General features: G+C 38.8%; 1 protein-coding gene across 8 annotated transcripts in view; it reads left to right on the top strand.

Annotated features, from left to right (window-relative positions):
• ENPP2 (ectonucleotide pyrophosphatase/phosphodiesterase 2) overlaps positions 1-26384 on the top strand; it is a 58302-nt gene that overhangs the window by 13433 nt on the left and 18485 nt on the right. For 4 of the 8 annotated variants that reach the window (XM_082754090.1, XM_082754091.1, XM_082754093.1 and 1 more), the window contains exons 7-15: positions 251-330; positions 1525-1644; positions 10645-10700; positions 12845-12910; positions 13600-13672; positions 18335-18490; positions 22398-22509; positions 23900-24025; positions 26340-26371. In XM_082754090.1, coding sequence (XP_082610216.1) covers positions 251-330; positions 1525-1644; positions 10645-10700; positions 12845-12910; positions 13600-13672; positions 18335-18490; positions 22398-22509; positions 23900-24025; positions 26340-26371 — 821 coding nt within the window. The remainder of the gene's footprint in view (positions 1-250; positions 331-1524; positions 1645-10644; positions 10701-12844; positions 12911-13599; positions 13673-18334; positions 18491-22397; positions 22510-23899; positions 24026-26339; positions 26372-26384) is intronic. The other 4 variants (XM_082754095.1, XM_082754096.1, XM_082754097.1 and 1 more) reach the window with 1 other exon arrangement.

Genomic DNA, 26384 nt, shown 5'->3' with positions numbered 1-26384 from the left:
CTAGCTGACTTTGTAGTGCTGGCTGCATTGTTTCACTTGTTTATTGTGAAGCACAGAGTGTGTGAGTAGATTTACCACTGTCCCGCAGGAAGACTTGCCAATGTTAAGAAGCAGAATGTTCATTTAAATTGGTTAAAATTTAACCAGTTTCTGCAGCATTTTCAGTTAAAACAAATGATTCCCTGTATTTTTGTTTTTCATGTCTCAGAGCTTCACTTGCTAATGTTTGCATTCCCCATTGATTTTTCAGGATCTTGTGGAACACATTCTCCTTACATGAGGCCTGTCTACCCTACAAAAACCTTCCCCAACTTGTACACCCTTGCTACTGTAAGTCCCTGGGAAGGAGCTTTTGTTGATAAAATGTTGCACTTCATTAGAAATGTGGGTTGTGGGAAATGAGATTTTTAAAAGTAAAACTGCTTTGCTGTCTATCTTTTTCTGCCTTCAGTTATGTTAAGTATTTTTTTTTTCAGTATTTTGAAGTTCTGAAGTAAATTGTTTCTCACTATTATGCACAGCATTACAACTTTCTTGCACTTTCTTATGCCTGTTTTTGCAGTTATTTGTACTGCTGTGTAATTACAGGTCATGGTTTTTCTAGGAGGGGGGAAAAAACAAACAACCCTGAAATTCTACCCAGAATACAACCAGCAGTTGTTCCTTCATTAGAGTAGCTGAAGTCAGTAGGGCTGTCTTAGCAGCCGCCTTAAAATTTACAGCTGCTGAGTGTGTCTGGATGCTGCATTGGCTCTGCAGAAAAGGAGCCATCACTTCTGTGCTCTGGTGGCACGGCTGGTGGCCAGGCTGTCCCCACCCTGGGATGTGCACGCTTCTTATGACAGTGCTCCCAAAGCAGCAGCCACGTGTTTTTTTCCTTCTTTTTCTTCCTGCAGCCTCTGCACAAATGTTAACTCAAGAGAGAAGGGGGTGGAAGTGGGTGAAGAGAAAGGGAGAAGAACAAAAATCTCCTAAATCACCTTTACTGATGGAGAAATTGTGATAGCCTCTGGGTTTATATCACAATTTTGGTGACTTGCTTTGGTTTCTTCTTAGAAATAACTCGTATCTCGCAGAGGAACTGGTGGAGATAAAAAATATTATCAAATGCAAAGTGTTACTCTTTTTACCAGAAAATGAATTACTGTTTCCAGAAAGGGAATTCATGAGGAATTCAATAGGAACTGAAAGTTTAAATCAATCTTTTTTTTTTTTTTTTTCTTACTTTTGATGACCTCTAACTTTTAACCAGTGTGAAAATATTTTAAAATATCCAGTACCAGAATTTTTTGTGCCTCCCCCCCCCCTTTTTTTTTTTTTTTTTTTAGCACAACTCATTCATCTCCTGCTGTTTTTGTTGTTACAGTCAGTTTTATATGTGCTTATCTTAAAGTTAAAGCCTTTTCTGGTGTGCATTTGCGAAGACGCCTATTTTAAAACAATTTAGCTGTATTTGCAGATAGCTATGGGGAACTGGGTCTGTGTGCATTAGGGTTTTACTAATTAATCTACTTCTGCACAAAGGGACTCTATCCTGAATCACATGGAATCGTTGGCAATTCGATGTATGACCCAGTGTTTGATGCCAGCTTCAGTCTTCGAGGGCGAGAGAAATTCAATCACAGATGGTGGGGAGGTCAACCAGTAAGTTTCAGATTCCCTCCTCCTCTCTCCCTCCTCCCTCCCCTCCCCCTGTGCTGTGGAACATAGCCAATAATAATAATTAAAAAAATACATCTGTGAACAATTTGTACCTAATCTCCCCGTGGCTGGCCCTGTGTCTATCAATTTAATGTAATATTTTGAGTTGGCTTTTGCTTTTCAGAATAATAAAGCCATTGATTATGGAGGGGTGCTTGTGTTGATAAGTATAAATTAGATGTGGCTAGGAAAAACCCTCACTTTAGGCAGTAGTTTAACATGAATTACTATATTTTCATCACCGTGGCATAATGTTTCCTTTTCATTATGGGTTTCTCAGGTTTTCATCCTAGTAATGTTCTTGTGGCAGTTTTAGTATTAATGTTCTGTCAGAGCAGCATGGCACAACTTCATAATTATTATTTGTTAAGTCCACAAGTGATCGCTGTTGCCTGACTTGCTGCAGAGGTCACAGAAGTTTGTGAATTAATTTTGCCTTGAACACAGCAATGGCGCCTGAATGGGGCTCTCTCTCTTAGGTTAGTGTTGCAATCGGTTTTCTCCAGCTCTGAATCCTTATTTTGGGCAAGGAAATAACCTCTTTCTAAGGTTTCAAAGAAAAGGTCCCTTTGCTTCTGCTGGGCTTTCCCCCATTAGTAGTGCATGCTGTGGTGGCTTTAAACTGTCACCAAAAATGGGTTTATGTTAAAATACTAAGTTTTACTTGCATGCAGCCAAAGTGCATGAACATATCACTGCACTGATTACTCGGGGGACTGTAGTTTAAAAACTTCCTGACCAGTTAATGCAGAAAAGGAGTGGGGTAATGGAGGTAGAAACTGGAAGGAGATTTGGAATGCCATAATGTGTCATTGATATTTGCTCAAGTCATCAGTGTCATCCCCCAAATCACTAAGACATTAATATCCCAGAAGACTAAAGGAAGTTACTCAGATGGTTTTAGGCTTAGCAAGCATGTGTGTTATTTGTCTGCATGTGGTTTTAGTCCACAACAAATGCAAGACAAGGCAATTTAGAGCTGCAGGCAGATGTGTGACAGGCAGATGTCTCTGGCTGTAGCTGAGCCAGAATGAGGTATTTGTGCTCTTGTTAAACTAGTCAGCAGTAACAGAGCATGGTCACTCCTTTGCACAGCTATGACCTGGGTTAGCTTTTAGCTTGGGTTGTGTGGAGAGGAGAGGTTGAGAAACGTACCTGGTTGTTATCTTCCTAGATTTGAGCAAAGAAGCAAAATCAAAACTAGGAGCAGTGAAAGTGGGGGACAGGTGGTAGCTTCTTCTCCATCGTAGCTAGTCGCACACCTAGTGGCAGCCACACCACCCTTGCTTCAGTCAGGCATTGAGCTCATAGACAATATTGAGGCTCAACACCTGCTTTACAACTTCTTAAGCAGCTGCAATTTAATTGTGCATTGCAAATTTAATTGCGTGTCTTGCCTTAGCCAAATTTAGATAGGAATTACTGGGAAACCAACTTCTGGGGGCTGTGCAAATGTCTCTGTCTCTAAATTGCCATACTTTTAAATTTAAATACAAGCCTATGTATATTGCATCACCTGTGGTGTTGAGTGGGGGGTATTGGGTAATTCCAACTCCCACCCATTAGAAACACCTCTGCTGTTGCAGAGAATAACAGTCACTCTGGATTGTAAACAAGGATCATGAAAAATGTCAGCTGAGAAGAGCTTGAGGAAGTTACACAACTGCGGATGACTATACACTGGAAAAAAAATATCTCAGAGGATAGGGGGGAGTGTTGCATACACAAGTAAGGATGATAAAGTAAAACAGCTGATCCAAAGAAGTGTTAGAATGCAAAAACACAGGAATCATGTAATGAGCTGGAAATATCCTTGGAGAATTGGAAACACATGCTTAGAGGAAGGGCTATAACTGTATAAAATCCCCACACACTTAATATGAGGAGAACCTGTAAGTTAGGCAATCCACATAGAGTGGCCATAGTGCCTAGGTAATGACATAAATGATCCCATCTCTGACACGGAGGAAATGCATGTTTTGCATATCTTTATTAGCAAAATGAAGAAAGTGTGATGGTAAGCTACTAAAATTCAGAGGGCATAGATTTTGATGGAAAAAAAAAAATCTTTCATCTATGTGTAGATAAGTTACAGTCCCTTTCTAAATCCTTTTTATAATTTTATCTAAATATCACATTGATAAAACTGCCAAAAATAGCTGGTTAGTCAAAGACAAGACAGTAAAATTAAGGGAGACAGAGGGGAATCTTTTCTGCATATCACAAATTTTTATTCCTTCTAGGTTTTGGGTCTCAAACTGGAGTACTCAACTTCAGAGAGGTGCTTAGTTTGCACAGAACTGGGAATTATTATCCAAAACTACTCATTTTCCTTAGGAAAGCAGAAAAAATTCTAGAGTCCCCAGTTTCAGGTTATAGCTAAAACTGCCTTAAAGACAATGTCATTGAAAGTTGATCATTCTTGAAATACTTTCTTGCTGCTGGAAACTGACCTACTGTATGTAGCTTTGTTAAAATGTGTGGTGTGTGTTGTTACTGTCATTTAAAAAAAATAAAAAAAATTGTTCTTATAGTGAGTGCTTTGTTGGGAAGCAGCCAAATTAACATGCGACTTCATGGGGTTTGGCGGATGAGTAGCTGAATGTCTCCACGCAAGGAATTACGAGAAATTAATTTTAAGAGCATTAGGAAAGGGAGGAGGAGGGAGAAGGTAGCTTTAGAAGTGTTTTGAGATCCTCTAACTGACGGTGAGACTTCCTGAACCGTGTCTTTTTGATTTAGTATTAAAACTTGATTTATTGTACAAGCTTAAAAACACATTGTTTTTAAGACCCAAGTGTTTGACAGGAAACAGCCGCATAACCAGTCCTTGTTGTATTGCTACAGCATCTCACAGAAATGGTGAGCATCAGGGCTCATGCTCTCCAAGGATAAACAAACTTCACTGCTCGTTTTTCATGACACAGACTTTCATCCAAATAACTTCAACCACCGAAGTCAAGTGCTTAAATTAGGCCCCCAGCTGCCTTTGGCTTCTGTTTAGTAGTAGTTTTCCATGTAGTAGTTTTCTTGATTTGATGCAGCAAGCTTAAGCTTACACTACAGGCGATACTTTGCTTTTCTTAAGGATCTTTCACGATCTTTTGGCTTCCCCAAGATCAGAAGATAACAGGTATAAAACCACATTTTTATGAGGATTGTAGTTCATGAGGACAGAGAGTCCCCTTGAGAAGGTTGCCCAGCTGTTACTTGAGTTTCCGTCCAAAGATCACAATCACAGAATTGTAGGGGTTGGAAGGGACCTCAAGAGATCATCGGGTCCAACCCCCCTGCCAAAGCAGGTTCCCTAGAGAAGATAAGTCTCTTTTCAGAAATCCACAGGCCTCTATGATTCTGTATAATTATTTGATAGGCCTCGTGAACCAAAATATTCTGCGTTGTCAGGAGACAATGCTTAGTTGTCAAGACTTAATTAGTTTGTGTCCTGTTAACAGTAAGGCATGTGGAAGTCATGACTCTACCTTTTACCTTGTTGGTCGGCAAAGTGCAAATGGTGCAGGAGTGTAATGTTTGGCTCCATCATGCCAAATTAATTCTGCATGCCTGCACCAATCTTGTACACATTTGGGAAACACTGTAATGACCCCTCCCCAATTCTGGCTAAGCATGGAAGGGATTTCCCATGCATGAATTGCCCTCTCAGACACAGTGGGTGTCTGTGCAACCTCTGTTCCTGACATGAATTTCCTTCCCTGGACCATGAGCGTGTTTGCACAATTGTCCCCGAGGGCCAGGCCTCAGAAATGTCCCTCCTGTTGGCCCTGACCTGAGGTGTGCCGCTGCCGGTTCTTTGGTGATGCAACAAGTTACTGGGCAGCCTTCACAAAATTAGGGGCACTTATTTATTCTTGGAAGATTAAAAGTAGGGAGGTGCTACATTTTTTGTGCAGGTCTTCAAAGGCAGTTCTACAGCTATCTTGAATTTTGTTTATATTATTTATGTGAACATGTGTGTAGTGATCAAAAAAAAAAAGGGAGAACCCAGGACTTGCATGTTGCATATGGCACAGCCACCTGAAGTGTTGCTCAGCCTCTCTATTTTTCCGGCTATAAATAAAGGAGAAGAATTGTAGTCTTTCAGCAAGGAAGACACAAAATTTATAGTAATTTAGCTTACTGGAGATGTTTGGTATACATCTAGATGATCATGTATATTACATCTTGGGACATTTATCACTTGATTCTATGGTTCCATAATTTAAGAGGTCTTTCTCTGTTGAAAAAATTAAGTATCCTGTAATTCCTTGACACAATACAAAAACAGACTGGTTAATTTTTTTTTTTTTTTATATATTACCCTCTTCTCTTCTTGAATAATTTAATTCAGAAAGATGGTCTTTGTATAGCTTGCAATACTATAAAGTCATATCCTGTATGAAAACCTGGGGTGCACATCAGATGTAGTTAAACTGCTGACTATAAAATTCTAACATATTAACAGTTAAAACCAAAGTATTTACATATGGCAAATAAATTACATAAGCTCACAAATGATACTGACCTTGCAATGCCTAACATGGCAAACTTTATGATAAGTGACCTGAACAGATGTGACCAGCCACAGAGTATATATAACACATTGCATTTACATGCTCAGTACTGGAACATCTAGGATTAATAAACTTTAGGACTGTGGCTCTAACCAACAGAGAAGAAATGAAACAATAACCGCTATTCCATTCTTAATTTTGATTGTTCTGGATGGAAAAGGTTGAGAGGGCATCACCTAAATTTTTTCTTTTCTATCCTACATAGATTGACAGTATAGGCTTCATGTTAGCCTAGGAGAAGCACTCTGTCTTGAAAGTCAGTGAATTTAATTTAATGACACTGAGAGATGTTCTTTGGTGATGGGGTTCATTGCTAATGGTTTAGAATCATTAAGGTTGGAAAAGCCCTCCAAGATCACCTGATCCAACCATCCCCCTACCACCAATGTCACCCACTAAACCATGTCCCCAAGCACCACGTCCAACCTTTCCTTGAACACCCACAGGAACGGTGACTCCACCACCTTCCTGGGCAACCCTTTCTAATGCCTAACTGCTCTTCCTGAGAAGAAATGTCTCCTCATTTCCAACCTGAACTTCCCTTGGTGCAACTTAAGGCCATTCCCTCTAGTGCTATCACCAGTTACCTGCAAGAAGAGGCTGACACCCAGCTCCCCACCCCTTCCTTTTAGGTAGTTGTAGAGAGCAATAAGGTTTGCCCTGCTTTTCTGCTGGAGTTAATATCCTATAGCTGAGGGTAGGAAGTAAATTTTTGTGCCCCCATCAGCTGCTCCAGCTGACAGTCTGTTGTTTAATTTTAGCTAACTGGTAAAGAGGCTGGCTACAAAGGGCACTTCTGGTAGAGAGGTAGGGACTGCTATCACTAAGTTCACCAGTGAACTGTCACAGCTCTAAAACACACTAAAACTTTGCTTTAAAGTGAAGCTTGGATAATGTGGATGGAAACTCTTCTACCTGGATGACTGCTGCTGCTTCTCTAATTGCTATGAGATGCCTCGGCAAATATTTTGTTATGGTGTAGTGGCTTTAGGTGTGATGTTGAATCATACTGAGTTTATTACTTAGTTTTTAAATAAACCAAAGGCTTTTTTTTTTCTTCTTGTTAAAAAACGGGGAAGCGTCTAGTAGTACATCTTGCAACCCTGGGTTGAACCAGGCTCCGCCTAGCAAAGTCACGATGGAGTCAATTCAGACTCACTTCTCAGATGTTGCGTCAGATACGGGCTTATTTGACTTGTTGGTCTTGGACTTTAATGGATCACTGTCTTAGCTGTTGAGCTTATTTTAAGTGCAGCAGACACCTTTCCCCATCCAAATAGTTAATGCCAATGTAAATTGCCGCATTCCCGAGGTGAAATACTTGGGAGCAGGGAGGGTACAGTTTTTCCCTGTCTAAAGCCTGTCTGGGTGACATTGGAAGGGACAGTGCTTCTCTCCCCTTACTGCTCACCTAGGAGTGCAAAGTAGGGGTGATCTCTGCTAAGATCAACTGGGAGAGATTGTCAGACCCTGCAGCCTGATATAGGAGAAGCTCTTCAAGGACTGTGGCAATACCACCACTTTTTCTGCTCTTTTGAAAGCTGGTTTAAAACATAGCAGTATTCACTCTGCAGGCTTGTCTCTCCTGCTACCCAGACTTGGATGAGAGTTAAGAGAAGGTTTTGCTTCTCATTACTTCTTTGGTAAGAGCTCTGCAGAAGCTTCCTAGAATCAGAGAGTCTTGCAAGAGCCCCTTGGTAAAGCCCTGTGTGTCTTCGGCTCCTGCATGCAAGTGGGCAGTGGATGGCTGCTTGCATTGCTCCCTGGTCTAGATGGTGTTCATGCTGTTTTCATGTGGCACTCGTGAAGCATGCTGTATGCTCCACTGGAATAAAAAATAGCTACTGACTTCTTGCAGGCAAGCAGGGCATCTTGGCAATGTACACTGGGCCTAATTATTCATCTGTCAAGATGACTACTGTTTTACTCACTTGGCCAGAGAAAGGGTGTCTTATGGCACATGTTTAAAATCACTGTCTAAAACAGACAGCGCTGTGGCTGATTTTAGCATGCTAACAGTCAGGAGCAGCACGGGACAGCTTCAGCTGCTGAGGGTGGGACCTGGCAGGTCTAATTTAGTCAACAAGAGGCAGACAGGACCACCTGGGCCTGTGCAGTCTGAAGCACTAGAAAGCCAAACTAGAGTTAACAGATGGTAAATCCAAATACTGAATTCCCTGGACTTAGTTTGTTGGTACCTTCCCAAAGATATCTGCAAAATTATTTAAACTTTGCAGAACACAAACACTTTCAAAGAAAAATAAATCCACTGCAGCTCTGGAGGGACAATGGTTTTCCAAGTACAGCAAGCCCAAAGAGCATAACAGCAGTGGAGCTGACACTCATACTAAATTTATATTTGACCTCTCTTCTCTGCCGTGGCAGGGTTCTGCTCTAGGAATAAATCTACAGTGCAGTGGAAAACGTATTTGCTTTAACTGTTGGCTCTTTTTCACATGGGAAGCCCAAGAACCACTAATGAATATGGAGTAGCTCCTATCTTAGTTAGACACTGGGTTTGGGCTGAGGGTATATACCCTTTGCTGACATACATGACACAAACGAGCTTGTGGATGTATCCTTGTATTACAGTCACACCTCTGACTACACCATATGGCTTCCCGCTTTAAGGCACCCTTGATCATCTCTCTTCACATTCACCCACATTTTTATGTCCCATCCTGTCATTGCTAGTCTGTCAGCATTTGAAAACAGTCTTCCTGTTGTTTGACAACTCAAAACCAAATTCCAACATTATTTCAAACCCATGGCCATTCTGCTCCTGTTATTGCTGCATTTATTTATTAAACAACCAATTCTGTAGAGTTACCATGGATGTATTCTTCCCTGAAAAAGAGGATACGTTACCAGAAAGTTAGAGTGTAATGAAAACACATTCTTCTGTAGCTATGATTTTAAATTAACTGGATTGATTCCAGTAAGATTTGGAAGAGTAAAAGATGCAGGGATAAGTTAAGAGGTGTATCCAGGACACTGAACAGGAACAGATGATCAATTTTTCCATTAATTATGAGCATAACAATATCCATATTTAGTTGCAATTAACTATAGCCTCAGTGCAGAAATGATTTTCATTAGACTCTGCAAATTTATTTCAATTAAGACTAATGCATGAATAATTTAGGCATGACATTTGGATAATGCATGCCCAGATTACAGTTCATAAGTGCCTATTTGAGCAAGGTAGAGTGCCCTTGGATGTACTTTTGAAGAGTTGATTTAAAATAAATGAAAGATTTTGCAATTACCAAGGAAGGGAACTATGCTTTAGCTTAAATGGTCTCAAAATGTATAAATTGTAGTATGCATAAATAACAACATGGGAAAACAATTTTCAACTTGTATGTGTAATGTTGGCCTTTAAGTCATTGCCACTTTTGAAATAGGTTTTACAATAATTTGGTTATTACCTTGCAAAAGAAATTCAGTGCTGGCAGGCTACATATGAAATGTCAGGAAGGTCCATAATTAGACATTCTCATTCCCTTGCCTTGTATAGGTATCCTTAGGAGAGAAAAAAAAAAAAAAAAAAAGAGAGAGAGAGTGATGAGGATAACCAGAGGTATGGTGTGTCTTTCATTAAAGAAAGATCAAACGAATGCTATTCTTGCTTGAAAAAGAATAGAGGAGGATTATAGGTGAGGTTTAGATGAAAATGATGAATGTTTTATAGAAGAGGGAAGAGAAAGAATTAAGGAATGGGAATAGTACTGTAACCCCTGTGACATTAGCAGGTTTAAACCAAACAAAAGAAAAATATACTCACTGGGTGTGATTACACTGTAGAACTTACTGCTACAAACTGTTTTACAGCCATAAAAATAGATGGATTAAAAAATAAAATTGAAAATGGAGATTGTTTCTGTCATTTCCACATTGTGTGAGCTCAAATAGTTCTTAAACTCCTGTGGAGGAAGGTGCACAGGGAAAGAGGGATCTTTATATAGAGGATCTTTATATAGGCCCTGATGAATATTGAGCTGTGTTCTTTCCTAACAGTATCCTCCAAAACTTGAATACTAAAGGGCTCAGGTGAGATGTGGTCTGCTTCATGAAAATGAAATGGTGTGGGGTGCCTAAGTAATTTTTGACTATGTATCTTAACTCTCTGCATTAAAAGTATCAAAGATTTAGGGGTGAATCTATCTACAACGCAGCAGCTGATCCACTGCTACAGAATCTGCATAGGTTTGTCACTCCATGCGTTTGAATTAGGGATGGAGGCTGGAGCCTGCAATTTTTATTTCTAGACTCAAGGTAGAAGAATGTGCCTTGAAAACATTTTATTTTGATTTCAGAGAGTCATTAAAGATCTAAACATATTCTAATCCTCTTATATTTTCCTCATTAGATTTGGATTACTGCAGCCAAGCAAGGGGTGAAAGCTGGCACATTCTTCTGGTCTGTGTAAGTGCCCTCGATTTTCTGGAGATTTGTAACTAATAAATCAGAATTAATTCAATGCAAATGTTTATTAATTGTTTTCCTTCCTCTAAGCATTTGATATCTGCCCAGTTGGAGACTGTGCCTGTAAGCCTCCCTTGTTTAATTTGTGTAGTGTTTCTGATAACTGAAGCTAATGTGATGGTTTGCTACTTTAAGTTTATACACTGATTTTTAGCAGTCGTTTGAACAAAAGTATGACTGTCGGAAATTTCTTTCCTTCATTTGACTGTGTGTTATTTGTCTTTTAGTATTGCTGGCACAGTCTTTTAGACTTCTGAATATTTGTGGAAGACTCTCTTATTGTCCTCATGTCATTTAACATCAACAGCCTAGTTGACTCACTCATTTTACAATCCAGCCTGGCCTTTGAATAAGATATCCAGTTCCCATTTCTTAAGAGACAGCCTTGAGGATCTTTGCTATTTATTCTGCTTAGTGGTTCTGAATTAGTTTCCCTTGTCCCAACTAAGACATATCTTCCTAACTAAAACTGAACATTTTTATCAGTTCTGAGGAATTCAGGTGAATCAATCTCTGTATTTATTATTATTTTTAATTCCTTTAGGAGTAATGCTGTTTGCTACTCTAAATATCATGTAGCATATGGAGGGAATAATAAAATTTACCATGTACAGTGCTTATGTTCAGGCTTACAAGACAGTTACCTGACAGAGCTTCAATCTGGTGCTCTACAAAATATAGAAATTCTTGCCATTTCTAAGCGCTTACAACTACAGAGTCACCATAAACACCTGGGATGATGCAAGCTTGGGGATATAAAATGTTAGGGAAGGTAACAAAGGTTATGTCATATGTATGTCAATAATAAGAGAGTGATTCAGCCACTTTATATATGAATGAAATATATCCTTCTTAAAACTGTATTATTTAATTTGAGGCATGGTATGTTTTGAGGGAAAATTTTCAGGAAAACTTTTTAAGGAAATTAGTAGTGTTTAAAAACATCTTAGTCTCAAATGAATTAATAGAAATAATGGAGGTTTTTTGTTGTTGTTGTTGTTGTTGTTGTTGTTTTTTTCAATTTGTACAACTAGGAAGTTTCAAAACTGGGCAATACCTAACATTACTATTCTGCCTTATGATATTGCCTCGTTTGCATAGTTGTTTTACAACTGAAAGTTTTCTGTGTAGCTGGGGACTGATGACCACTGTTGCTGTATAAGGCATTAGGAAGTAACTTGTTTCAATATGGCTGTTGTCATTTAAATATTTCTTTGTAAAACATTCTAACAGTAAATGATGAATTCAATTCAATATGGTGAATCTAAGATGGTTGTAAATGATTCCTGCCTTGGGATTGTGCAATTAATTTAAAGGAATCTGGACCAACAAATGCTATCGTATTATAATAATTGCATGGTCACTGATTTGCAGAGCTCTCTTAAGATGAGGTATTTTGAAATGTAACAGCTGTTTATAAGTTTAGTCATTTTCATAGCATGAGTTTGGCCTTAGCAGCCAAGTTAAAAGTCTCGGGATACAAACACTGAAATGGGATAAATCTGTTCTGCAGAGTGAGAAGTTGTAAAAGTTGTGTGAGTCACCGTGCTGATTGCCTGATATTTCAGATGGCTCTGGTTTGATTTGCACCGTCTTCATCCTAAATTTAGTTATTATTAAGTCAATGGGAACTTTTCCAATGTCTTCAAGACTAGCATTTAGTCTTGTACTGATGTGAGCAATTTCATGGTTTTACTCATGCCAGCTATCCAATGGCAGCACCAATGTGCATAAAAGCAGTTCATCTGGGTTAAAGCTACCATAATGGTGTTTATTCACTGTTATATAGAGTGCTTAGGTTTTCTACCTTGGGTTCTGGCTTCAGTTACAGACTTTTAATCCTCTTTCTTTTGGAGTATGTGGACATCCAGGAGGCCTGAAGTGTTTGTTTGCAAAATAAGAATCAGTACCAAACAAGAAGAAAGAAGATACAACATACTAAAAGGAAATGACATTGCTATGATTGATTTTAATCATGTTAGAACCAGTTCTTAGCAAGGCTGTTTTGATTTTTTTTTTTTTTTTTTTTTTTTTTTTTTTTTACTCTATGATAACAAGGCATATATTTACATTTTGTGGTTTAGTGTCATCCCCCACGAGCGCAGAATATTAACAATACTGCAGTGGCTGACCCTTCCGGATAATGAAAGGTAATTCAACTTGTTGTTGGATAACTGCTAGCATGTCCTCCTCTAAAAGTAGCTGGAAGAGCACGGGGAAATTTAATTTTGTTACGCTATCATTGAGTTAAGGATTTGTTTTTTGTTGTTGCTGTTGCTTTTTGTTTGTTTTTGTTGTTTTGATCCCAGCTTTTAACCATCAGTGTTTTGATTCTTCTCAATAGACGTATGATATGAATTTCTTTGCTATCTTGAAGCATTTAGTTACAAGGCTTAACTTGGATTGTTCTTATCCTACTGAGTCTAATATGGTTTAACAACCTTATTATAGGCAATGCCACTTTTAGTTCTGGACCCTGAGGACTGGGAAAACTTTAAGATTTTAATTATGACTGTTTTTTCATACGCAAGCTTGCACACGCTGCTGGCTGCATAGCTCAGGCGAGCTGCTGTTGTGATCCCTCTTACAAGACTAAGAAAGAGTGTGTGTCCTCAGATGGTACCCCGGGTGCCTCCCTGCATGTGTTCTGGGATTTAATAAAGTTGTAGAACAACTAATTGCTTAATCATACCATGGAAACATATAACTGAGAAACAGTTCTTTTTCCATAAAGCCAACTCTCCTTGCAAGGTCGGCTTGATTTGAGTTGACCTGGCAGGTCTGGGGCTTTTTGTTGTTGAAGGAAAGCTGTCCTGAACAAGGCCTTTCTTTCTTTCAGGCCTTATGTTTATGCTTTCTACTCTGAGCAACCAGATGCTGCTGGCCACAGATATGGTCCTTTCAACTCGGAGGTTAGTACAGATTTTCTTTTGTAGAAAAAGCACACGTCTTGAACGCATTTTTGGAATAATTGCCGCTGCTCAGGAGTAATATTTTTAGCAAGTTTTTTCACTCATTTCTGCAGTATGCATCCCCTCTGCCAGAGAAAGCAAAGTTATTGTTTAAGGACTTACCCTGTGAGGTTCAGTTCTGAGAAGGAACAGCACATGCCTTTCAGTAGTCTGTATCTCTGTGTGATACGAAAATGCGCGTGGAAAGATCTCTATGGCAAAGATGAGCATAGAATTGGGTTCAACAGCAGAATTTAATGCTCCTCCTACAATTTATCCTTCTTAAAAGTAATAAAACTATAATGCAGAAAATATTGAGGAAAAATGCAGAGAACAGAGAAGTTTCTCTAAAGCTGACAGCCTGCAGTAGCCAAAGTAATAATTCCAGTCTGTCATGAGCTGTAAAAAGCTGCTATTTCCAGTTTCATATGGACCCTAGAGGGGTTCAGAAAGTTTTGCCAATAGCGTTCCCTCAGGGCTGGACTGTTGAGTTTGGAAAAAGTTTTGAAGCACCGTCAGGTATTCTAATGAAAAATGATGTGTAAAACACTACAGTAGTTTAACCCCTTGTTTGGGCTTTGGGTAGCTGACTAGGATTAATGAGTATGGCATCCCTGCCAACATGGTCCAGGCTACAAGAACTCAGACGATGCAGTTGTCTGGGATTTGTGGGGAGGAAAAGTAAGTTCTGCACTCAGAATATCTTATTGCTTCAGGTGGCTGGGGGCTGACCATCTGGCAAAGCTCCCCTAGTCTCAGTGAAAACATATGCCTGTAGATCACAGTCACAAGGCTTCAGGAGATTTCATATGTGCTTTTTAAAGGGTAAACAAATGTTTGCAAACCTTTGAAAACTGAGGAGTGTATCAGTTACCTACCCTTTGGAAAGTAAAACTGATCTCCCTGAGCAGCCACGTACCCAGCAGCTTCTTACTTGTTTGCTGTGCATCTGATAGCTTCCTCTACTGGAGAAGAGAGTAAAGAGAAGCTGTAGTAAGCCTTTTTAATATGCTTGATTTATGTGGGCTGTTTAAACAAGTTTACAGTGATTATGGATTTGCTGTGGGTAGCATCCTGCTGGAGCATTTTGCGCCATGGTCCCAGAGCAGTGGCTGTGAGGAAATATTCCAAACCAGCATTGAAACAGTGTTCTGGGCAGGAAGAAGAAATCCTTTTTCAGGATATCTGGTAGTTAAAATCTACCAACACTCCTGCTAAATTGACAGGCATTGATATGTTTTCATGTCATCATATGGCTCAGAACAGGAGAGATGTGTGACTGGGTCGAGCAAGATATGGGCATTGGGAGCTGTCTGGTCAGATGCAGTTCCAGGATACATCACTCAATGATGCTTTATAGTTCCTCTTTTTGAAGTATTACAAGTTTATGTGACTTATGACTGACAACTGCAGTTTTGTTTATCTGTAGACAGCCACTTCTTCTGAACAGAGTTGTGGGGCTCTTCCCATGGACTTTAAGGAGGATATGAAGAGGATGACATTGAATTTGTTCTTTAAGTTCTAGCGTTTAACAAACTAGGTTAACACTTGATGCCGAGTAATCTAGTTTCATGAAAAATCATTATAAAAGCAAAAACCCACAAAGACTTTTATTGTTTGGGGGTTCTTTTGGATCGCTATCTGAAGGCTGTCATCTAATTCAAGGCATAGCTTAGGTTCTTAATAAGTGTGAATTAATAGCTTGTGAAAGTTTTACAAATAAATTTATTTATGTCATTTGTGTTAAACATAAGAAGAGCATGAAACTGATTTTTAGCAAATTGAGAACAGACTATTTAGCAGATGAGCATGTATGGGCTTGCAGTTCAAACAGTTGCCATAACTTTGTGAGTGGAAATTTAAGTAAGTGAATACAGCTGTGTAAGTATACAGATGCTGAGATTTGTGAAGTGCCTGGTTTCAGGATAGAGAAACTAGGAAGTATTTTATATTGTTGCTCTTGACACTTTGTTTTCAATTTTTTAGAAGCTACAAAATTTGCATAAATCAGATAGGAAGGAGTCCTCAAAGAGATTCTGAGAGCATGACCTCCTCGTGTTTTTTTTTTTTTTTTTTCTTTTTTCTTTTTTTTTTTTTTCTGTACAGCTGGCAGCCGTTAGGCAGTTGGAGTAGTCCTGACCACTTCATTTTTCTTCTTGCAAAGGCAGATCAGTCAAACAATAATGTTTGAAAAGAAGCTTGTAACAATTATCTGCTATGTTTAAGGTTTTTTACTTCTTGTTTTGAAGAGTGAATATTTCATGATGAGCATTTCTTGCTGCATTTAGTAGATTGAGGAATAGTTTTACACCTTGGAATCCTCCAAATCCTACAAATGTCCATTAGAGTAAAGTGGGTGTTTACTACAGCCTCTCATACCAAATAATGTTCTAAATGTATTTGAAATGTGTAATCTTAAAGGTCTAATGGCATCCATGGCCGATAATCTTCAGCTTCCAGACTCCAGCTGATGGCACTTAAAGCTTCACAGGACGTGCACAAGAGCCTATGTACAGAGTTAAAAGCTGGGATTAAAGGGAATTGCTATAAGCTTTATGGGCAAATTGCCAGCGTTCTTGATATTAATGGAATACAGATTATGACCAGTGTCCACTATGCTACTTTTGCATGTCCTCTAACATTATGAATTTCATTGTAAATGGAATTGGTTGTCTAGTTAGGGTGGTGTTATTTCATTCATTCATTTATTTATTTATTTATTTATTTATTTATTTATTGTGGGACACGAGTGAACTTTTAAGAAGTACAATAGTGGGTTCCACTGTATTTCCAAGAGTAGTTATGGGAGTTATCAAATATATGCTTGCTCTTGATTTACTTCTGCAATTTTTTTCTTTCCCTCTGTGCTTTTGCAGTTGATCTCTGTTAGGTTGGTCCATCCGGGTCAAGAAGCAGAGCTTTGGCTGGCTAGTTACCCTTGTGATGTTACAGTTCCCCTCTGTAAGTGGGGAGGGATTTGTTTCCCTCCTCCATAACTCCGTTCTGACTCTTTTCAAGCAAGACTAAGATTTGGCTGGTTAATAAGAACTTGGCTTATTTTTTTTTTTTCTCCTAGCTAACTTTTGTTTTTGAAAATAAAACACACTAGAAATATACTACAGTAAGAGCTCTAAAAGAGATTGAAATCTGGCATTGCTAAGCCGTTCCTGCTGCTCCTCTAACATGCTGTCTTGAGACGGCCATTTTCAGTGTTCAGACCTGGGTTTCCTGCGCTCGCGTGTTTCTGGCATTGTGAAGCTCTGTCTGAGCCGATTCAGAGACAGTAAAACGAGAATCCTTCCTTTTCCTGCCGCTCCTCTCATCAGGACTGCACAAAGCTTGAAGCGTTTTAAAAACAGAAAACTCTGGTGCTGCTTTATTAAAATGCCTTTCTGGAGAGAGACGAATGAGACTGGACTAGAATCTCCTTTCCAGCTGCTTGCCTTGGAAGCAATGAAACAGCATGGCAGATGGTAACATCCCCTTCTTTCCCTTCCCTGTTTACATTGCTCTGTAACTGAACAACTGTGAGAAGCTGCCTAAACACATAGAAGTAAAATATCATCATAAATCACCGACTCATCTCAAGCCCACTCAGCGTGCTCTGTTATACACAGCATACCATAGTAAATATCTCTGGTTAGGCATCATCTGTCACTGCCTCGCCTGCAATCCTCAGCAGTGCCAAGTGCCTGTGACTCATGTAAAGTCAGTGAGAGTGGTACAGTCTAAAATTATGAGTGAGTTGATTAATGGGATAGCAAGTTTTTACAGTTATGTCTTAAAAGGGTTTCCCCTTCTGCAAGTCTATCCGGTTATTTATGCATTTATCAACAATTTCCCACATGAGATATTGTACTGAAGGTGATAGGAAAATTAAATTCTCAAGTTGCCCACAAAGTTGCTAATAAGGCAGGTAGCAGTGCAGCTCTCAGATGCTCTGCCACTAATAAATATGCCCTGCCTAGCTGATTTGGAGGATGCAAGCTCCATGCTGAGTCTCATCTTTGTAGCTTTGTCCTGCAGATCTGCAGTTCCAAACACCGGCTAGTGGGGCTCTGGTGATTCCAGTGGGGTGCACGGCCTGGCACACAATGGTAGCACCTGCTGATACCTAGTGTCACTGATTCAGCCAAAAAGTGCGTGTGGGAAACCTTGCAGAAAGCCATTTGGTCTAGACAGGCAGTAGTATTCATACCTGAACCATCAACGAAGTGAGATGTTGCATGTCAACCTGCCCTCTGCCCCAGGCAATTGCTAAATTTTATGCAATTAATTTTACTTACATTTAATTTACTTAAATTTTGATATTATTAATGGATTAACAGTTGATCAATTAAAAAAATCTATATATTTTCAAGACCCGAAGCCCTACCTGTTTCCTGAAACACCAATTTCATTTGCTTTTATGCTGTTTGCTCTTGTAACTGCTGTTGCGCTTTCAGTACAATTTGGTAGATTCCTCCCTAAAGAGAGACAGATACTAAATTGTTCAAATGCCCAAAATTTTGAAAAGGCCTCTATTTATGCTTCAGGATTAGCTTGCAGGGATAGCTTTACTATCTGATGTGAGTCGAGACAGGCTTTTTTTCTGAGTCCAGACATCTCTCCCTGTCAGTACAGGAGAGTAGTTATGGCTCCCCTCTTACTACGCCTAAGAGACCTAAGAGAAAGCTTCCTCCTAAGAGGAGACAGGAAAGACCAGTTGCAGCTCCAAAGAAAAGAAGAATGAAGGTACATAGAGTGGATCAATATTCTGCGGAAGCTCGTCGGAAGAAAGTAAGTTTACATGTGTTCCAAAATTTTATGACAGATGTGCTACTTTTTAGGCACTTCTCTAGCTTTACTTTTTTCAACTCAAGAATTCACTCCATGTTTGAGGTTGGGACTTTGCAGACAAAACTTCTATAAATGTACTGATGGACACAAAGGAGAGCAGCCAAAGCAGACCAAGTCTTCTGGGAGCTGTGTTTTTCTTGTTTCAGACTGTTTGCTTTAGGGAAAGTCATCTTAAAAACTCTTTAAAATCCAGCCATCAGCTGGAGACAGCGTCAGATAAATCCCTGGGAAGATGCTACCAGTGTTGTCGTCCCTGGTGAGCTATTACAAATTCTGCAATATGTGGTAGCCTCCATAACTTCCCAACACCTGAGAGCCTGGTGATTATTTGAGACTCTGTCTAGTCAACCTGACTGAGGAGACATCCTGAAAATGTGACTCATAAAATATAAAAGGGAAAGAACTTGTAAAAGTTCTTTCAGAAATAATTATTTTAAAGGCACTTTGTGATGTTGGAGGGCAAGGGATTCTTGATTACATGATTTCTGAATGCCAGATTGCAATAGAAGTGGTACATAAGTCTGTTTTACCAAGACAAAAGTCAAATAGGAATCACTTCGTTAGGAAAAAAAAAAAAAAAAAAAAAGGGATGAAAAAGGGTATTCTTCAGTATACTGCCTTTCTCCACCTTGGCACTAAGTAACCCACTGGTTGGGGTTAGAGAACATTTCAGTAAATTTATTATTATTATTATTTTTGAATTTTAACTAAATAATTTTAAAACTTAAAGAACCTAGGTATTCCTCCTTTAGGCTTCAAACAAAAGCCTTGGCACATTCCACTGTATCCTAAAAAACAATGCCTCTTCTCAATACCCATTTTTAACATGTTGCATGGTTGAAATTAAAATAGTTAGTTTGAGACAGATTCTGGAAGTGTGATGGGGCAGACAAGGACACACAACTTCAAGAACATTTAGCACAGATTTACCAGAGAGAACTTATAACTGCTGTGGATATTTCTATTATTCATTAATTTACCTTTCCAAGTTATAGCCATCTGGCATAAAGTATTATAGGTAACCTGTAACATTCCTGCTGATGTGAGCATAAGCAGCTCTCCTCCTTCCCTCCATCTCTTCCTTTTCTCTAAATGAAAAGTTCATACAAACTTTTTGTCCCTAAAGAAATCTTCCTGATGAGTTGACTTTGAATTTATCAGTATTATTTTAGAAAAAAGCATTCTAGTTTTACATGATAATTGCCATCATACCTGTCATCATACCTTTCACGATAATACCAACTCTTTATTCTAGGAACATCTTAGATATTCATATAGCTTGAGAGGTAAAATACTTTTCTACAGCTTTCCAGAGTCATGATATCAACATACTGGGTGAGAATAGGTATATGCAAGAGTTTTGTTTGTTCACCAACAACTCTCTGAAAGTTGCCCCTGAGAAAAATCATGAGCTGTAAGAACAGCACACCAACACAAAAAATCCTTGCCTGGATATGCCACCTACTGCTAGCTTTACGTTGCAAAGATCAGTTGAGGAACAAGTTGAGTGTTGTATGGAGTAATAAAAGATAAGTGAACTTAAAAAGCAAAGAGAGACTGCAATGGGATGAAGAAATACTGGTGAGGGCCATTCTCTGAGCTGCTTTGAACACAGTCAAGGTAGTAAAAATGGCAGAGTGGGAAGAGGGTTTTTTTGTGTGTTTTTCTGTGCAAGTTTTTTTTTTTTCTTTTAAGAACAGATTTTTTCATTTATGTCAACTTTCTTATAGTTTCAGAAACATCTCTGCTGACTTAGAGATGAAATTGGGAAAGAGGGTAGATGAACAAAATCAATCGTGAATCCTTGAAATCTTTGCAAGCCTCCTGACAAAAGTAAACATTGATGGAAAATTCACCTGGATTTCCAGTTTCCCTAAATTAGCTTTGGTTCTGAGTAAAAGTTATGCTTCCTTATAGGATTGATGTTGTACAAATAGAGTCCCATAAGAATGTAGTTCCCAGCCACTGAAGAATCATAGAATATCTGAGTTGGAAGGGACCCAACAGGATCATCGAGTCCAACTCCTGGGTCCCCAAAGGACCACCCAAAAAAATAAAAATAAAAAAAAAATCAGACCATGTGTCTAAGAGCCACATGTCCAAAGGCTTCTTGAACAGCCTGACCCTCCCCTGTCCCAGCTCCATGCCATTCCCCCGGGTCCTGTTGCTGTCCCCAGAAAGCAGAGCTCAGCGCCTGCCCCTCCATTCCCCCGGTGAGGGAGCTGGGGGCCGCCATGAGGCCTCACCTGTCTTTTCTCTAGGCTGAACAATCCAAGTGACTTCAACCGCTCCTCATACATATTCCCATCTAGACCCTTTACCATCTTTGCCTTCCTTTGGACACTTTCTAACAGCTCAATATCTTTCTTATACTGTGGTACCCAAGACTGCTCACAGTACTCAAGGTGAGGCCGCACCAGTGCAGAGTTGTGCAGGACAATCCTTTCCCTTGACTGGCTAGCTATGTTGTTCTTGATGCATCCCAGGAATTTCTCCTTAGTTGAGAGTGAGAAAATGCTGAAAGAGGCAATTTTCTTGTAGCCATTTTTTCTTTCATTTTTCTCCCTAGACTTGAAATGTTTCATCATTCTAGCAAAACTAGACTTTCCTAAATTAAAATACTTCAAAATCATAACCCTTGCTTGAACGTCTTACATTTTATAGTAACTGTTCCTCCTGTTTCCCACAATGACTCTGTCTCCCATGAGCTGCTTTTCTGTGTATTTATAGTGCCATGTGGGAGATGACATTTTCTGTCTCATCTTATACACTATCAGATTCATCTGACATCAATCCCTTAATGATTCAGGCAGAGAGAGAATTTCTGAACCATCTCTTTCTGGGTCATATCTTTTCTTCTCTGAAAAATCTGCCAAATTTTTTTTTTTGTTCCTCATGCAAAATCTGTTAGCATTCTGTTTTTCACTGGGAGGATGTTTTGCTCTTCATACTTGGACCAACTAAATCAAACAGACAAGTGAGGAGGAAGTTGGTGCACTGTGATGAAAAGTGTTTTCATCTCAAAAGCGGAACAAAGTCTGAGTCCTCTGCCTAAAATCTTATGTTAAAACATTTCCCTTCTCTGTAGTGTATGGTAAAAATGTCTCATTTTCTTAAAGCTAAAACCTCAGTCCTGTGAGTGTGTCTTGGTGTTTACTTTTTTTCTTTCTTTTTTCTTGTTTTAATGTAAAAGTAGCTTAAATGAAGAAATCACAGTACTGTATCTGTGTCTTCTGAGGCCTGCTGACAATTTTGCCAAAACTGCCATTTGAGATTTTGGAAACTGTTGACTTTGAAGCTGGAAATTGTTCTCTTGGAGCCCCATGCGCTACTCAAGTGACTTGCATGTCGTCATCCTAGTATCAGATGTCTTTTGAAGTGAATTACATTAAGTAATTTGGGATATGAATCCCAAGTTGAAAACTTCATTTCATGTTCATATCCTGACTAAACCATTCACATAAAATAGCTATTTACAAGGAGTTGTTTATCTCTAAGAAACAAACTGACCCCCAGTCTGACATATGTTCTAATATCTAGAAAAATCGTTTTATATTGTTTTACTAAAGGTACCTATGTCCATGGGAGCAGTAGGATCAGCCATAAAGATCTTCTGCTGTCTTGTGACAGCATCTCTGCAGCACTTTCTCATGATGCAATCATGGTGTGGATATAGGAATGGAAATGGTACAATAACTGTAGGGGAAACAGCTCAGCCAAGGCTTTGCCTCTTGACCTGGATGTTGTCCCATCAGAGTTTTGCCAAAGGATCTTTACTTGTAGTAGAAGGGGGGAGCATTGTAATGACAATTAACACTTTTGTTTTCATTTCTGCATATTTGTACAGATGATGGTAAATCCCCTGAGAGAGATTGACAAGACAGTAGGACAGTTAATGGATGGACTGAAACAGCTGAAACTACATCGATGTGTCAATGTCATATTTGTTGGTGATCATGGTAAAATAAAAAACGTTCTGTTTCATTATATAAGTGCTTGAGCAATATAGCTGTATGTATTATAGGGGTTTAAATGAAAGTTCTGTTTAAGATATTTTGGGGCTTTTTTTTTTTTTTCCTTTAGCAGTTTAAGTACCAAAACACAGCCAGTTAGTGTTGACAGACAACTACACTCCTGTTATTCATCATTGGAGGACAATTCTCTTTCATAGCAGGGATCTGAGTATTTATATCTCTAGATTTTTTAAAAACCTGGCATTTCTAATATCACATCCAAGCATAGCTCTCCTTGCAATTGGAAGGCCATACTGTGCCTAGAATACTCTTTTTTTGCAAGTTTTTAGAGAATAAAATAATTTGGTAACATTGTTCTCTTTTACATGAGGAGAGGAGTAGAACTTTAGAGCAAGACATTTCCATGCCAATTAGTGGGACAAGTTATCCTACTAGAAGACTGTAATATCTGTAAGGGGCTGTGTCCAGCTTGGATGGAAAATGTCATCAAAATAATGATGGAAGGAGGAAAAACAGTCAAAAGATATGTCAGGGTCAGATGGAGAGTCACCAAAAAGCAGATACATTATTGTTAGGTCTCATTCTTTGGAAATTGGAAGAAGCCTTGTAATGAGAAAAAATAGTAAATATTAGCAAAGACAACATTTTATTAAGGAAAATTGTGTCCATGTTTGAGATAAACCTGTTTTTGCATAACATTTCAGCGATGCTACTAGAAGTCACAGACCAATCATACTTTTGTAAGGAGTACTGTTCTGTTTAGGACTTTGTTTATGAAAGTCTCACAAGAACATCTAAATTAGCAATAAAAGGGACTATGCCTCCTTTCTGGTTGTGGGGGGGGGGGGAGAAGGATAAGGGCAGAAGGAATTTCCAGGGGAGGTGGTTCTGTGCTGAGAACTGACTGTGACTGGCAACACATTCCTCCCCACCACAAACAACTGTAGGAGAGAATTGTTTATCTGTGTCTGCCTTAGAACAGACCACCAACAGACAATACCTTTTGTGTGCAACTTCTCTTAAAATCCTTTGTTTAAAAAAATCAACAGCCCCAAAGTAGTACACTAAACCAGAAACAGACTTTGATTTTTCCATGAGCTTAGTTTGGAGATGTGTCAGTGCACACATGCTGTATGTGGTGCCTGTTACTACAATGTTGAGTCTGGTATTTCTCTTGTGTAAGCAAGTGCTAAAAGCACCCCTAGTTTGGCTCCTACCAGTGTCTGATGTTGGAATTAGATGACTGGAAGGAACAAGAATAAGATTTGTCACCCAAAAGAAAAGAATACACAGTCTGTTTGGTGTTTCTTTCTGTGCTGTTTTGGCAAACATGTTTATTTTCAAGCTGGATTAAATTTGCATTTTCCTTCTGCAGGGATGGAAGACACTACTTGTGAAAGAACTGAATTTTTAAGCAACTATCTGACCAACGTGGAAGATATCATTTTGCTGCCAGGATCTTTAGGGCGAATTCGCCCTAGGTCTAGCAATAACCTAAAGTGTAAGTTAATTTAATTGTACTTTTTATGTCCCAAGAACTAGACTCCATCCCTTCATTGGGATGATGTTTTCCAAAGGTTGTAAATTTGCCGTGTGTTGGCAGGACATTCAAAGGGAAGCTCACTGAGGACACATCCCACAGTGTTAGAGCTGTGTCAAGTGGATGGCTGAAATGTTCTGGGTTAGAAATCACTTATTTTGGCAAGAAGTGGACATCTTGAAGCCAGTTTCAGACAGCAGCCTACATGTCTTTAGAAGTTTATTTATGCACTTCTCTGTCAATAAAAATGGGACTGGAGGGAGCTTAGTACCACATGGATTGGATATAAGAAGAGTGTCTGATACTTTTTCTGAGCTAATGGAAAAAAGTGAATTGTTAATTTTGAATTTAGTAGCTTCTTCATGCTACTGAAGGAGAGGGAGCTGTTCACAGATGAAGAACAGAGCAAGTTACTAAATAGCAACAGACTGGGGATGTTGAAGGATATAAGGGGAACTGTAGAGCATGCATTTGGATCCTATGGCAATGGTAAAGCTGTCTGTTTTTTTGTACCATGCTGTTAGAAACAAACCCTGCCTTGATGTTTGAAATTAGATGATCTTCAATGAGAGTGTTCAGGACTCAGACAGGAGTGAAGCTTAGCTCTGAGATTTAAGGCAATGCTGATCCAGCTGCCCAGCGTGGCTCTTCTGAGGACCACCACCTCCAGGGCAGCAGTGCCAGGGCAGGGCTCTCTCACGATCACTCTGGTTCAGTGTATTGGGGCAATCTTGGCTTTGCCAGCAGTTTAACTATTGATCAAATAGCGAAATTCATAAACTAAACATAATTGCCTATGTTGTTGCAAAGTATGCTACAAGGGTGGTAACTTTTGGTAGAGGGGAAGATTAGATAGGTGGGATAACCAAGTGGCCCTCATAGCAATTAAGATATACCTGGGCTGAAGACAGATTTCACAAAATAATTGGTCTTTGAAGATGAAAGATTTCTAGAATGGTAGCAGAAATCATAAGAATGTGGTAAAACTTTAAGCTAGTGATTTATTTATTTTACTAGAAACTATTTTTTCTATGTATTTATGCTCTAAGAATAGGGGATGAGTGTATAAAGATCTGATGAAAATAGTGTGCATATTGATACAACTTACTAGACTAGCATAAAGACTAAATTCCTTCTCTTCAGTGTGCTAAAATCTTATATTTCAGTTCCTCTAAGAAGATTTTTTGGAAGATCTTTCAATCCTTGAATTCCCAAATTGCTGGGCAAAATTAGCTTTCTTTGAAGGATGAATGGCCATATGTTTCAACAAGATCAGCTAGACTGAGTGACCTCCAGTTCATGCTTAGGTTTTCCTGCAAAACCATTTTCCTCTTTTGGCTTCTTTCCACAACTTCCTAGCTGAATTATATAAACTGTTTGAACATAGAAGAAAGAAGGGTATTTTTTTTTAATTTTAGATCTGAGGTTTACCCCGTTAATCAGCAAATCACTATCTTTTTTATTCTTTTTTCCATTGTTCTTCCACAATATGGAAGAACCTGCAGATACACCTCTGCAATGGATAAGTGTGTAACTTGTATTTTAGGATTCAGCAGAGCTCATTTCAAACTCAGCAACATCATGCCTTCAGCAACCAAAACAATAAGAGCTAAGCAAAAGATTTTTCTCTTACTAAGATACTCACCTTGCCTGTTTTTTTCTCTGAGGACTGAAAAAATGAGTTTTTGTTACTCTGGAAGAAAACAGTTAATTTGGGCTAGTTTGGAGCTTTCTGCATTTTCACAGTCCAGAGATGTATCCTGTATATTTTACTGTGGCTTTCATTTACTCTGTAGTAGACTATGAACTGTGTGAAATGCTAAGAGACAAAATCTACAACATAGATATCTTGTTTTTAAGGAAGCATGTTGTTGCATTCAGTTGTGCTTTCAAAATCTTTCAGGGAAAGTCTTTGAGGATGACTTTGTATTTTAAAATAAAGTAATCATAAGACTTGAAATGATGTTTTCAGAAAATAGAATAAATCTTCAGCAATGAGCTGAATTCATGCTTTATGTTTCAGCAAAACATAAAGCAGTGAGCAACATTACCTGAGAAACCAAAATACCATTAAGTAAAGGAGAACAGGTTAAACTTAGTTCCTATTCAGGATATCCCATCCTATGTATAAAGTGCACTTTTTTAGTAAAGATCAACAAACATTCATGAGAAACTGTTCTGTAAAAATACGTTCGTACCTTGTGATTTCTTCTTCAAATTACTTGGTTTTATATATTTGTTTTCTTTTTTTTGTTTGTTTGTTTTTGCTTAACAGATGACCCTAAAGTGATTGTTGCCAACCTTACAGTAAGTATTTAGC

Source organism: Aythya marila, assembly GCF_965140915.1.
Source record: "Aythya marila genome assembly, chromosome: 2".
In the NCBI taxonomy this organism is placed as follows: domain Eukaryota; kingdom Metazoa; phylum Chordata; class Aves; order Anseriformes; family Anatidae; genus Aythya; species Aythya marila.
The sequence above is the reverse complement of the archived record's forward strand: the minus strand, read 5'-3'. Positions and strand labels throughout refer to the sequence as shown.